Below are 13,557 nucleotides of genomic sequence, written 5' to 3'. Positions count from 1 at the left end.
TGCCGTAATACATCCTGGAGATAACCAAGGATGTGGGTGTCACAGTGTGGTCCGTGTTTAACTGAGATCACCTGGTTCTACGATCTTTTGAAATTTTCCAGACTGAGATAACGGGGTCACTCTCACGGAGTAGAATTTTGGGACTCGAACTAGCAACACATTTGCACATTCTTAAGTTTCTTATTAAGGAAAATCTGGATTCGGCTCATGGGTGTCCTGTTGAATGCCTCTTCCCATTGTGAACCAAGACCACCAGACTAACTCAGCTGGTGTGGGTCAGCACTTCCCCTAACAACTCACAACAGAACAGACTCGGACGCACCTGTCAGAGAATACACCTGGAAGTCACTACCTCTCCACAATTTTATCCAACGCTTGGCTGTGAAAATGAAACCAATGAAGGATTACATGGAAGGTCATGCAATCTTACCAGGCTCTAGTGATTCAAATCCATTCCTGGATTAAGCCCCTCCCCTAGGGAACTATGTAATTGCATCAAAAATTTCAGTTCCAAGGAGACTAGCATTAACAGGATTGCATTTGAAAATGACATTGCCTCGCTGGGCACAGTGGCTTAAGCCGGTAATCCCAGCACTTTGGGAGGCCAAGGCAGGTGGATCACAAGGTCAGGAGATCGAGACCATCCTGGCTAACAAAGTGAAACCTCGTCTCTACTAAAAATACAAAAAATTAGCTGGGTGTGTTGGCGGGCGCCTGTAGTCCCAGCTACTCTGTAGGCTGAGGCAGGAGAATGGCGTGAACCCAGGAGGCGGAGCTTGCAGTGAGCCGAGATCATGCCACTGCACTCCAGCCCGGGCGACAGAGCGAGACTCCAGCTGACAAAAAAAAAAAAAAAAAAAAAAGAAAATGACATTGGCTCTTGCTTGCTATACGATTATACAACAAAGCCCCACTGTGCCCCTCTTCTGTACGCCAATAATATTCATGCATACTTATGAATGAAGGTGAAAGGATGGAATTGGCAAACATTGAGGGACATGACAAGAAAAAGCCTGTGGATAGGAGAATTTCTGAAGAACTGGTTGTGATTTTATACTCAAGAGGCTGGATGAAAAGCAAACAGGCTTCAGGCCTCCTAAGGAAATCTTCTGATACGTATCGTTGTTACCACACCTGTCCCTTGGCAAGAAGCAGCAAACATCCCTTCCACGGAGCCTGGGCTCAGCAGTGAGCATAAGTTGACTGGAAATGTATCATTCATCAGCTCTCACTTTTTACTGGCCAGTGAGTCTTACCAAGAATGATATTTTGATTGCACTTCTCTAACTTACATAAAGCAACTGGTTCAATAGTTAGACCTCTGCTCTCTGACAGGGTCCGTAGGAGGAGCTAAGCCAGCAACACAGCAGCCCCGCCGCTGAGGGAGCAACTTTGAGGAGAGAACGAGGGAAGACCCGGTGCCTTGCTGTTGTTCTGATGGATGGAAGCTGGGTGTGCAGCGGGCTGCAGAACTGGAGACCAAGATGGGGTGGTCCTGGAGAGATGCCAACCTGGTCCCAGGTGGGCCTCAAGGAACAGGTATTACATCTCTCTGATTTGAAGGCCCCCTGGAGAACCAGTCTGACTATATTCCAAAACTAAATGAGTGGGTCACTGAGCACAAAGGAATTTCCTTACTACAATAAAGAATATCTATGTAAGAATCTATCCGTATCTATATCTCGAACCCCACTGAATAGTAATACATAGGAGGTGCTCTCAGTAACAACAGAAACCAGAGATGCCGATGGAACACCTGCTTTGCTGCGTGGTTCTGAAAGGTGTAGCTACTGCTAAAAGATGAGGAGACAAGGGCAACTCAGGCCAGCAAGCAAATTCGGCATCAAGGTTACCGTGTGCTACCTATCATATTAGGAAAAGCTCTTCTTTCTGAAGGTAAATGCTCTTGAGAGGGCAGAGAAAAGGCCAGATGAGACAAACTAATCCAACCTTTCTGGGAATTTGACAACATACACCAAAACCATGAAAGCACACGTAACTCTTCAACGCAGGAAGCCGACTGCTAGGAATTTATCCTAGGCAAGGCAAATGGACAAGGGGACAGAGATAAACAGAGGAACGCTGATTAGAGTTCTTTACGATAGCGAAAAAACTGAACGTAAATTTATTTGAGAAGGTTCATTTTTCAGATACCGTGGGATCAGTGAAGGCATATCCACACAGTGAAATACTATATAATCATTAAAAATGGTGGTGTACAAGTACATTTCTTGACATGAAAATATCCATCGTTAGTGAGGAAGGCAGGCTGTAGGCAGTGTATACACAGTGGCCACGTGTTTGTGGAAGGAAAAGGCATATATACATAGAAAGAGCTGGGAGTATGCACCCTAAAATGTTAAGTCAGGTTCCCTAGGTGGTATTTTAGGAATAATATTAATTTTCTTCAATATGCTTTTTCTAACTTCTCATCAATAACTGTGCCATTTTATAAAGCATTTCAAATTTTTAAAAATTAATAGCTTAGCTGGGTGTCATGGCTCATGACTGTAATCCTAGCACACTGGGAAGGCAAGGTTAGGCAGATTGCTTGAGGCCAAGAATTCAAAACTAGCCTGGGCAACATAGGGAGACCCAATCTCTACCAAAAAATACAAAAAATACTGCTGCTGCTGCTGCTACTATTACCACTAGCCTGACAGTGATAGAAAGTTGTCCTTTGTATCTGTGGATTCTGAATGTGCAGATTCAATCAATTGTGGATTAAAAATATTCAAAAGAAGGCAGCGTGATGGCTTATACCTGTAATCCCAGCATTTTGGGAGGCCGACACAGGCAGATTTCTTGAGGTCAGGAGTTCGAGACCAGCCTGGCCAACGTGGTGAAACCACGCCTCTACTAAAAGTACAAAAAAATTCAGCTGGGCATGGTGGCAGGCACCTGTAATTCCAGCTATTCGGGAGGCCAAGACAGGAGAATCGCTTGAACCCAGGAGAGAGAGGTTGCAGTGCCAGGATCGCACTACTGCACTCCAGCCTGTGAGACACAGTGAGACTTCTCTCAAAAAAAAAAAAGAAAAAATCAAAAGAAAAAAACCAGTGAAAAATAACTAATACAACAGTGAAAACTTATACAAATAAAAAACAACAGTATAGCAACTATTTACAGATAATTTACATTCTATTACATAAGTAATCTAGAGATGACTTAAAAGTATAGAGGAGGATGCGCTCAGGTTATACGCAGATACTATGCCATTTTATACAAGGGACTCGAGCATCATGGATTTTGGTATCCAAGGCAGATTCCAGAATCCATCCCCCATAGATACTGAGGGACAATGGAATAGAAGGACTGACTTCCACCATATATTCTAATCTACACATTTCTCTACATTAAGTAAGAGTTATGGAATGTATTGCTATGAAACTAGAATTAACGCCCCAACTTTAAATTTTATCAAGGGTAGAATGTCTGCATTTTTTGTATTTTATCAATGGGTAGAATGTCTGCATTTCTTCCCCAAGAATAAAGTTAATTTTGTTTATAAATCTATCTTACACACCACCAGTATAACAAACTTATATATAACACCAACTTACATATAACACAAAGAGAAAAGTTTCTTTTGCCTAATGAACTGGAATGTGTTATCTGACAGTAAAAGCTGAGTCATGAATTGCATTTAACTTCTGATTTTTGTTCACAGCTTTTCAAAGCTAAATCCTGGGTTCAAATGTGATTGTTTCCTTCATTCTCGATTTTCAGCTACATCACTCTTCTCTCTCTTTTCTTCTTGCCCCTGTCTTTTTACTCTCATCTAAAATTTTACTTCATCTGTGCCTTTTATTGTAATTCTTTGTAGAATTGGAAAGCCACAGATTGACTGGCAGGGAGGGGAAGAGAGAGAAAGACATATGGTCTAGTGGAGTGTGAGGGACAGTGTTATTTATCTCACAGTTAAGCAGGAGACCAAATACGAACTTTCACTTCAAACAGAGACAAGAGGCTGGGCTGCTGGTAGGTCCCCCTTCCCCACGGTGTTTAGTTGAGGTCTGCAGCTGTTAATTGCTCCGAGGGGGCCATACTCACATGTAAACTGGGGTGATAGGTCAGCACGCCATTGTCACACAGGGTGACATATTTCTTTTTCCACTCTTTATTCAACGATTTGCCACTTCGCTTCAACAGCATGCCCTGCAAGGGAAAAAGAGCCAAATAGAAAGTCTAACGTAAATAAAAAAAAAAAGAAAAACCAGGTACACAGGCAACACATACATTCAAAACACTTGTGTGTGTGTGCAGAACTTCACTCTGTGACACTGGCGAATGCTAAAAGATGTGCCGTTAGTTCAACAAATACGACACAAACACATGCAGGCATGCTACACTTAGATCTTTCGGATAATTAACTGCTAAACACACAGGAAACACCTAAAGGTGTAATGTTTTTAAAAAAGAAACCTCAGGCTGGGCACACTGTAGATCATCTGAGCCCAGGAGTTCGAGACCAGCCTGGGCAAGATGCTGACACCCCCATCTCTAAACAAATAATAAATAAATAAACAAATAAAAATTAGCTGGGCATGGTGGTGTGCTTCTGTAATCCCAGTTACTTGGGGGGCTGAGGTGGGAGGATCCCTTAAGCCCAGGAGGTTGAGGTGGTAGTGAGCTATGATTGTACCATCGTACTCCAGCCTGAGTGACAAAGCGAGACCTTGTGAAAGAAAGAGAGAGGGGAGAGGAGAGACAGAGAGAAAAAGAAAGAACAAACTAAAAAAACTGCATTGGCCAGGCGCGGTGGCTCAAGTCTGTAATCTCAGCACTTTGGGAGGCCGAGACGGGCGGATCATGAGGTTAGGAGATCGAGACCATCCTGACTAACACGGTGAAACCCCCGTCTCTACTGAAAAATACGAAAAACTAGCTGGGCGAGGTGGCGGGCACCTGTAGTCCCAGCTACTCGGGAGGCTGAGGCAGGAGAATGGTGTAAACCCGGGAGGCGGAGCTTGCAGTGAGCCGAGACCGCACCACTGCACTCCAGCCTGGGCGACAGAGCAAGACTCCGTCTCAAAAAACAAAACAAAACAAAACAAACAAAAAAACCAAAACTGCATTAACTGGGCTGGGCACAGTGGCTCACACCTGTAATTCCAGCACTTTGGGCAGCTGACGCGGGCAGATCACCTGAGGTCAGGAGTTTGAGACCAGCCTGGCCAACCATGGCCAATACTGGTGAAACCCTGTCTCTACTAAAAATACAAAAATTAGCTGGGCGCAGTGGTGGGCACCTATAATCCCAGCTACTCGGGGAGGCTGAGGCAGGAGAATTGCTTGAATCCAGGAGGCAGGGGTTGCAGTGAGCTGAGATCCCGCCACTGCACTCCAGCCTGGGCTCTAGCAGGAGACTCCGCCAAAAAACAAACACACACACACAAACCAGTGGGTTCGGAGCAGGATGGCACCGATTGTTTTAAGAAAATGGCAGACAAACCAGACATGGGGGGAATCGCCAGCTTTGATGGGGCCAAGCTGAAGAAAACGGAGACACAGGAGAAGAACACCCTGCCGACCAAAGAGACCACTGGGCAGAAGCGGAGTGAAATTTCCTAAGAGCCTGGAGGATTTCCTGCCCTCATCATCCCTGAGACCCCAGTCGTGGTGTGGAAGAAGAGCCACCTGCAAGACGGACACGAGCCACAAGCCGCACTGTGAACCTGGGCACCCCGCGCCAATGCCACCGGCCTGTGGGTCTCTGAAGGAACCACCCCCAATTGGACTGCCAAATTCTCCGGTTGGCCCCGGGACATTATAGAAAATTATTTCTATGAATAATGAAAGTAAAACACACCTCGTGGCCAAAGAAACACCAAACAACAAAACAAACCCTACAAAAACCCCAGAAAAACCCAAACTGCATTAACTGTATTCTCACCTTAGATTTGTAAAGAAGAATTTTTTTTACAGTTTCCTTCATTTCAGATTTTTTATTAAAACCAAAATTCCACTGGCAAATTTCAGAAACAATATTTAATAGATGAATCCTATGTAATTGACTCTAATTCACTTTTAATGAAATCATATTAGGCCTCCTTGAAAACCACTCAGAATCTGAAACCAACACATTTTTGAAGCCATGTTTAATCCAGTTTTCTTAAACGGTTGCTGAGAATTTCTTCTTGTTTTAACACCAATTCCCAGCAAGCCTTGCTCTATCTTTACAGGTTTCCCTTTGTTAAGGAAGCCGATGGCCAACACTGAGCCTGGGCAGGCCCGGCGCCTTGAGCTGGGGTTCTTTCCTTCTCAGCCTGGGCTCCATGCCTGTCCAGCTCAGTCCCTTTCAATGACAGCGTTCACGTCGGGAGTCTCTGCCTCTGTCTTCCTCCCTTCTCATCTTACTCTGCTCCATGTTAACCAAGAAAAATGAGAGAATCTCTTTACTTCCTCTTCCGCTATCCTTTTAGAAACTTATGTAACCTTAATAGGAATGAGAAAGCGTAAGACTCAGGCTAGCGAATTCACCTGGACTGAGGCAGAAGGAAAGTTATGAGTTTTGAAATACAAGAAGACACTTTGAGAAAGCCGAGATACCCTACGAGTCGCCTTCGGAACTTTTCCCAGCCTCCACTGACCTCCTGAACTCTGCTATCTTTCAAGAATCACAACATGAGAATGAATTAAGCACTATTATGGGATATAATTGGGTTCAATTTCCAATTAATTACCAGTACTGCGACAATACTGTTTTTTATTTACTAAATCGTAACCAAGTTTCACAAACATAATGAAGTATGGGCTAGCTTGGGGCTCCAACCACCACTAGACATCGTTGCTTAAGGGAAAACATTTGAGTTTGAAACGACTTTGGAAGATGATTTCTTTGCAAGTTCTTATTCACGGAAACGTGGCAAAATGTGGCATACCTTGATTTCCTGGAATCTAAATCACTATAAACCAAATACGGAACTGAGACCGATCAACTGAACGAAGCAAGTCCACAGGAAAATGCTACTAAGCTGTAAACCAAGACAGTAAGAGCTTCCTCACATGCAGGAATTAGAGGAGGGGGCAGTCACCACTACTGACGCAGTAATAAATAAGCAATTGCTTCAACTCATGAGAGACCCCTCTCCAGTGGGATTCCTGAGGATTTTAAAACTTAGCATAACAAAGTCTCACTCAAGGTCCTTTTTTTTTTTTGAGAAAAAGTCTCCCTCTGTCGCCCAGGCTGGAGTGCAGTGGTGCGATCTCAGCTCACTGCAACCTCCACCTCTCAGGTTCAAGTGATGCTCCTGCCTCAGTCTCCTGAATAGCTGGAATTACAGGCACGTGCCACCATGCCCGGCTAAATTTTTTTTTTTTTTGTATTTTTAGTAGAAACGGGGTTTCACCATGTTAGCCAGGCTGATCTTGAACTCTTGACCTCAGGTGATCCACCTGCTTCAGCCTCCCAAAGTGCTGGGATTACAGGCGTGAGCCACTGCGCCCGGCCCTCAGTCAAGTTCTCCAGTGGGCTCCCATTTTTCCGTCATTCATTTCAGATGGAATTCAAACAATGACAGGTCTCTGGTGTCACCAGAGGATTACAGATGCTCCCGGCTTCATTCAGAAAGCTTCGTCCCTTCCCACTCAGACAAATGCTGGCCACGGCGCACACCCCTGGGGCTCCCTGTGGATGGACTTGCACCACTCTTCTGGCTGGCGTGTGGGGGGTGCTTTCGTGAGCAAATCATATCCTCAAAATTGTCCTACTACAGTGAAGGCTACGAGGACTTATTTGTTAAGGAAAAAAGGGGAAACAGTCTAATCAGGAGGCATGTGAAGACATGATTTCATAGCTTTCTGAAGAACTAAACTAGGCTGAATTAAAACTTTTTTTTAAATTAAAAAAAAAAAAAAGGCTGGAGTGCAGTGATGCCACCATAGCTCCTTGTGGCCTTGAACTCTTGGGCTCAAGTGATCCTCCCTCATTCCTCCTGAGTAGCTTGGGATTACAGGCGTGTGCCATCCTGTTCGGCTACTTTTTTTATTTTGGTTTTTTGTAAAGATAAGGTCTCGCGGTGTTGCCCAGGTTGGAGTGCAGTACCCTGATGCAATGACAGCTCACTGCAACCTTGAACTTTCTGGCTCACGCAATCCTCCTGCCCCAGTCTCCTCCGAGTAGCTAGGACTACACGTACATACCACCATGTCTGTCTAATTTTTTATTTTACTTTTTGTAGAGACAGGGTCTCACCATCTTGCCCAGGCTGGTCTCAAACTCCTGGGCTCAAGCAATCCTCCCACCTTGGCTTCCCAAAGGTGCTGGGGTAACAGCGAAGTGAGCCACTGTGCCTCGCTTAGGTCTTCAGAAAGTGCTGGATGGCAGGGAGTGAGCCACTGCACCTGGCCTAGGCTGACTTTCTTCTGATCCTAGGAAAACTCTTAATAAACTTAAGAGCTTATTAAATAAATAAACTTAACTTAAACTCTACGTCTTGCCAGGGAGGATAATCTTGGATTACAGGCACTATTCAAATGCTGCGTAAGTCAGCAGGACTACGGAATACCCTGGCCTCTTAGGAGTCATATTTCTGCCTTCCAGCCTCGGCCCCAGTTGGGTTTATTATATGACCCCCACAAGAATTGCTGTGGAGACGAAGAGCCACTTGGCTGCCCCGCTTGTCACGTCATGGCTGTGGTCCAGCTGGGCTGGGGCAGGTGCGCTTTTCTTTCAGTGGCTGGAGCACTACCCCACGCTCAGCCTGGCTGTGCAGTCGTGTCCCCTGACTCCCCTGCTCCCCAAAGGAACAGGTCAGGGGCAGCAAAGTTATGGAAGCCATGGCTCCCTGAAAGCCAGGACTCTGAGTTACACAGGGGAAGTGTCTTGTTAGCTAACGGAACATGGCAGGGCCAGCCCTCCTGCCCACTTCACTCCTGCCAGGACACTGGGCTGCTGGGCTGCCAAAGTCTCCCGTTCTACTGATGGGCGGTGACCTGCTCCCCACACAGAACCTCTGGGTGTTCCAGCCACTGCCCAGCCCAGCACTTTTGGTTTTGAACTTCAGCTCCCTCTTCCAAAGCACAAACACCAAGAGGCGGCTGCTCAGGATCCCTCTGGCAGGCACCTCTGTCACCTGAGTCCCTTGTAGGGAGAGAAGTGAGACTTTATGACAACTCGCATTTTATCTTCCCGCTGCACCCCACAGTTTACAGAGGGTATCCCCAATTCCCAAGACATTCTGATTCAGTCAAGGAACATGAGCAGACAGGGGCTCCGCTTCACTCCCAAATTCCCACTGAAACAAAACGTGAGCTCGGAGTGAGAGCAGATGAGCAAATATTTCCCCTAACTGAGAGTGCACATGGCTCCAGAGGAAGCAGTTTCTGTTTGCTAAATCCAGGAGCAGCCTGAGAACGCCTCCACTCTGAGTGTCTTCAAGGAAAGGAGAGCAGGACAAGAAATCTTTTTTTTTAAATTATTATTATACTTTAAGTTCTAGGGTACATGTGCACAACGTGCAGGTTTGTTACATATGTATACATGTGCCATGTTGGTGTGCTGTACCCATTAACTCGTCATTTACATTAGGTATATCTCCTAATGCTATCCCTCCCTCATACCCCCTCCCCACAATAGGACCCGGTGTGTGATGCTCCCCTTCCTGTGTCCCAGTGATCTTATTGTTCAATTCCCACCTATGAGTGAGAACATGCAGTATTTGGTTTTCTGTTCTTGCGATAGTTTGCTGAGAATGATGGTTTCCAGAAATGAACAAAACCTCCAAGAAGTATGGGATTATGTGAAAAGACCAAATCTACGTCTGATTGGTGTGCCTGAAAGTGATGGGGAAATGGAACCAAGTTGGAAAACACTCTGCAGGATATCATCCAGGAGAACTTCCCCAACCTAGTAAGGCAGGCCAACATCCAAATTCAGGAAATACAGAGAACGCCACAAAGATACTCCTCGAGAAGAGCAACTCCAAGACACATAATTGTCAGATTCACCAAAGTTGAAATGAAGGAAAAAATGTTAAGGGCAGCCAGAGGACAAGAAATCTTAACCCAACTAGCAAATTCTAGGAACGGGGTGCCCAGGGCTGCTGGGAACTGGAGGTCAGACCTGCTTGGCAAGGAGGCGTACTTTAGTCCAGAACATGACAGGGCCACATGCTGCCACCACCAGGCCCCTGGGGTTGTGCGACACAGCGACCCTGCAGGGCTGGAGGGCCCCATGTGTCCAGATATCCTGATTATCGAAGAGAAGTAGAAATATTGGACTTGTGTGTGATGGCTTCTTATTTTAAAATACTGGCCACAGGTACACATTTTTGCGCTGAACACAAGTTACACCGAACCTGCTGCAGGCCAGCTGCACGTGCGGTGTTTGTGACTTTTGGCCAAGAGTCACTGGGGCTGGATGGAGCCCCCCTGGCCTCCCAAGGATCTAAGGATCCAGCAGTCACAGCACCCATACTCTCCATCCGGCATGGGGAGTGTGGCCTGAGGGGCAGCAGCGTGCAGAGGCCAGCAGTGCGCAGAGGCCACGCTCTCAGGTTTCCGCGGGCACCGTGGGCTCTTCTCTCAAACCAGCGGGCTACCCTCAGCCCCACTTCCTGCCTGGCCCTGGAGGTGCCTGAATGTCTGGGCCCTGCCACAGGTGACTAGGGTGGAGGAAGGAAGGGGTTATCTGATTTGCATTAGGAAAGATTCCCCTGGTGAGGAGTTGGAAAGATGGAAGCGCTTTCCAGCTCAAAGTGTGGCCCACTTTGGAGCAATGGTTGGGTCTACTCAAGAGGGGAGCAATCAATCTGAAGGTAACAAGAACCCCAGACGGTCTGAGCAAATTTGAGACATGTTGGAAACCTGTCATTTTCTCTGGAATCATAATTTCTCCAAGATAATTTTTAAAATTTTGAGTGTATATTAATCACTATCTAAAAAGTGATCCAAAATCACCACTGGATTCCACCACCCGAGTTGGCATCTCTGACTTCCCGGGTCACGAGTTGCGCTAAGTGGGAGAGCACCGGGAGACGCAACATGTAAATCACTCACTCCGAGAACAAGTCAACCCCCGGGGAAGGCACCGCATGCTGTACACAAAACGATTTCTCAGTATGAAAGCAGGAAAGGAAGAGGCTGGGGTCACCACGTGATACAGTCACGAGGCAGCTGAAACCAAAGGAGCCTGCACTGCAACCGTCATCCCTAACCCCTGGCACGGAAGGCCGTCATTTTGTTTCAGCAAAACATCATCATCCTTATTATTAAATGCACAATAAATTAATGCTATTAATTTAAATTTTTAATAAATATAACTTTTATATTTATTTAAAAGCTATAAAGACAAGGAGCTGAATCTTAGTTTTCTGCTTGTACCTAACTGCATACTTATTATCAAAACAATTAAATAAATGTTGAAGGATTCATGAGATTTTTGTTCTTTTAAAAGGCTCTGGCTGGGCGCGGTAGCTCACGCCTGTAATTCTAGCAATTTGGGATGCCGAGGTAGGTGGATCACAAGGTCAGGAGTTCGAGACCAGCCTGACCAACATAGTGAAACCCCATCTCTACTAAAAATACAAAAATTAGCCGGGCACAGTGGTGCATGCCTGTAATCCCAGCTACTTGGGAGGCTGAGGCAGAAGAATTGCTTGAACCCGGGAGGCGGAGGTTGCAGTGAGCCAAGATTGCGTCATTGCACTCCAGAATGGGCAACAAGAGTGAAACTCTGTCTTAAAAACAAAAACAAAAACAAAACAAAAGAAAACAAAAGTTCCACACCACTCAAATGTGGGAAAGACTGGTGGTCTAGAATGGCAGTGATGATCAGGGATATTTCTGGGGGCAAGGGAGGAGAAGGTGAGGCAGGCAAGCAGAACGCAGGTGCGAGAAACACGCTGGAGGTAAAATCGGGACAAGGCGCTGGGTGGGGTGGGGTGGGGCCAGCACAGACAAAGTCAGGCTTTAGTTGTTGTAGCCCAGTGGGGTCATTCACTGAGCCAGAGAGTACAGGAGCTGGTGACCAGGAGGGAAAAGAAGACTTTGGTATCAGCCACACAGCACTGGAGGGGCTGGTGACCCAGGTAGGCAAGGCGGCCAGGCCAGCCGTTGAGGTTCCACGTTCAAGGAGGAAGTCTGGGAGATGGAGGGTGGCTGTGGAGGAGCCAAGAGATACAGGAAGAAGCCTAGGGGGTGAACATGGTCACACTTAAGGTTTAGCACGCAAGGGCTGGGTTATAATCTGCTTAGCCAACACAGAATCAGAATCCCATTTTGAAGAATTATTATCTAAGGGTCAGCAAAATTTTCCTGAGAATATTTAAGATCATGATGTAATCACTTAATAGGTTGACTAGTTCATTCTCCTTTAAGAATACATTATTTTAAATATTTCTAAAAGTACATAAATTGATAGTAAAAAGCATCATGTTCACCTTAGGAAAACAACAGATAAGAATATTTGCACTTTCAAATGAGGAAGCTAGAGAATAATGAAGTAAATAAAGAGAAAGCAACGCACACCTGTATTGGAGATGAGAAAATTATCTTCAGGTGAGCCCCTTACCCTGGAAATGAGTCATCTAATTACAGTGAGGAGACCTTGGTCATGGGTCTGACATAGAACAACTACTTTTTGAGGAAATTAGCATTTGTTCCATTATATGGTCAAACTTAACTCTCATTCATTGAATCCATGTTAAATATAAACAAACAATGCATCGAGGTTTTAAAATGAAATAAAAAGACATTCACCAGTTGAATAAACACTTGTAAGTCCCTAGTGCAATTACAATGTATTCTGGAAGATGTTTTTGTCTGATTAGTCTAGATAATCAGCCATCAAAATCAGTGCACACACTGTCCGGCAATGAGAAATGTAGATATCTGTGCACAACTAACATGAAAAGTCTCCAAGTGGCTCCACGTGTTGGTTTCATGGTGCCCCATAAGCAAATGCAGATGGGAAACAGGAGAGCACACACTCCTGGGAAAGCTGGGGAGAGAAGCTCTACTCAACCACAGGCCCGGGCTGCAGGCGGAACCTCAGGAAACATGCTGGGAATCATGTGCCCAATCGTAGCCTTCAAAGCACAAGCGTTCCAACACACAGTAAGCACGTGACTCAAAAATCGACCTGGCCCTGAGAAGCACAGCCTTGTGGGCATCACAGACCTGTGCTGAGGTCTCAGTCCTGGCAAACATCGAGTGGGGAAGGCTGGTCCCCTGGGAATCAGATCTCTCAGCAGACAGCACGATGGTGAGACTTGCACCTTGGTGGGCTTTTATACTAAGATCTCAGGAACCCAAAGTGCTTGTTCATCCCAAGCATTTAAAATACCATCGATTCTATTACAATTGTTATTAGTCCCAGGAATTCTAAAAGGTGAAAACAAACAACGGGAGTTGCTCTCTAGTTGGCAGATACAGAAACAGGACAGGGCCATGGACCAGTGAAGTTGAAAAGTGACCCCATTTATAAAACAAGGCTGACCTCCTCCTTGCAGCAAGGGCAGATGGGGGAAAGGAGGTGACAGGGCTCTCTCCATCCCAGGACTCCAGGAATACTGCCCCTGGCCTCCAGGGTTCTTCCCCCAAAACTCAGTCTTC

The 13,557-nt window shown here is 45.8% G+C and overlaps 2 protein-coding genes across 10 annotated transcripts in view; one reads left to right on the top strand and one right to left on the bottom strand.

Annotated features, from left to right (window-relative positions):
• Positions 1–13,557, bottom strand: part of AGAP1 (ArfGAP with GTPase domain, ankyrin repeat and PH domain 1) — a 642,723-nt gene that overhangs the window by 247,763 nt on the left and 381,403 nt on the right. For all 9 annotated transcript variants that reach the window (XM_007966740.3, XM_007966741.3, XM_007966743.3 and 6 more), the window contains exon 10: positions 4,054–4,158. In XM_007966740.3, the coding sequence (XP_007964931.1) occupies positions 4,054–4,158 (105 nt within the window). The remainder of the gene's footprint in view (positions 1–4,053; positions 4,159–13,557) is intronic.
• On the top strand, positions 4,169–6,076 carry LOC119625067 (thymosin beta-10-like). The gene has a single exon (XM_073020157.1). The coding sequence runs from the start codon at positions 5,443–5,445 to the stop codon at positions 5,572–5,574; it is 132 nt and encodes a 43-aa protein (XP_072876258.1). The 5' UTR covers positions 4,169–5,442; the 3' UTR covers positions 5,575–6,076.

This window comes from Chlorocebus sabaeus, chromosome 10 (assembly GCF_047675955.1).
Source record: "Chlorocebus sabaeus isolate Y175 chromosome 10, mChlSab1.0.hap1, whole genome shotgun sequence".
In the NCBI taxonomy this organism is placed as follows: Eukaryota; Metazoa; Chordata; class Mammalia; order Primates; family Cercopithecidae; genus Chlorocebus; species Chlorocebus sabaeus.
This window is presented reverse-complemented; position numbering and strand designations above follow the sequence as displayed.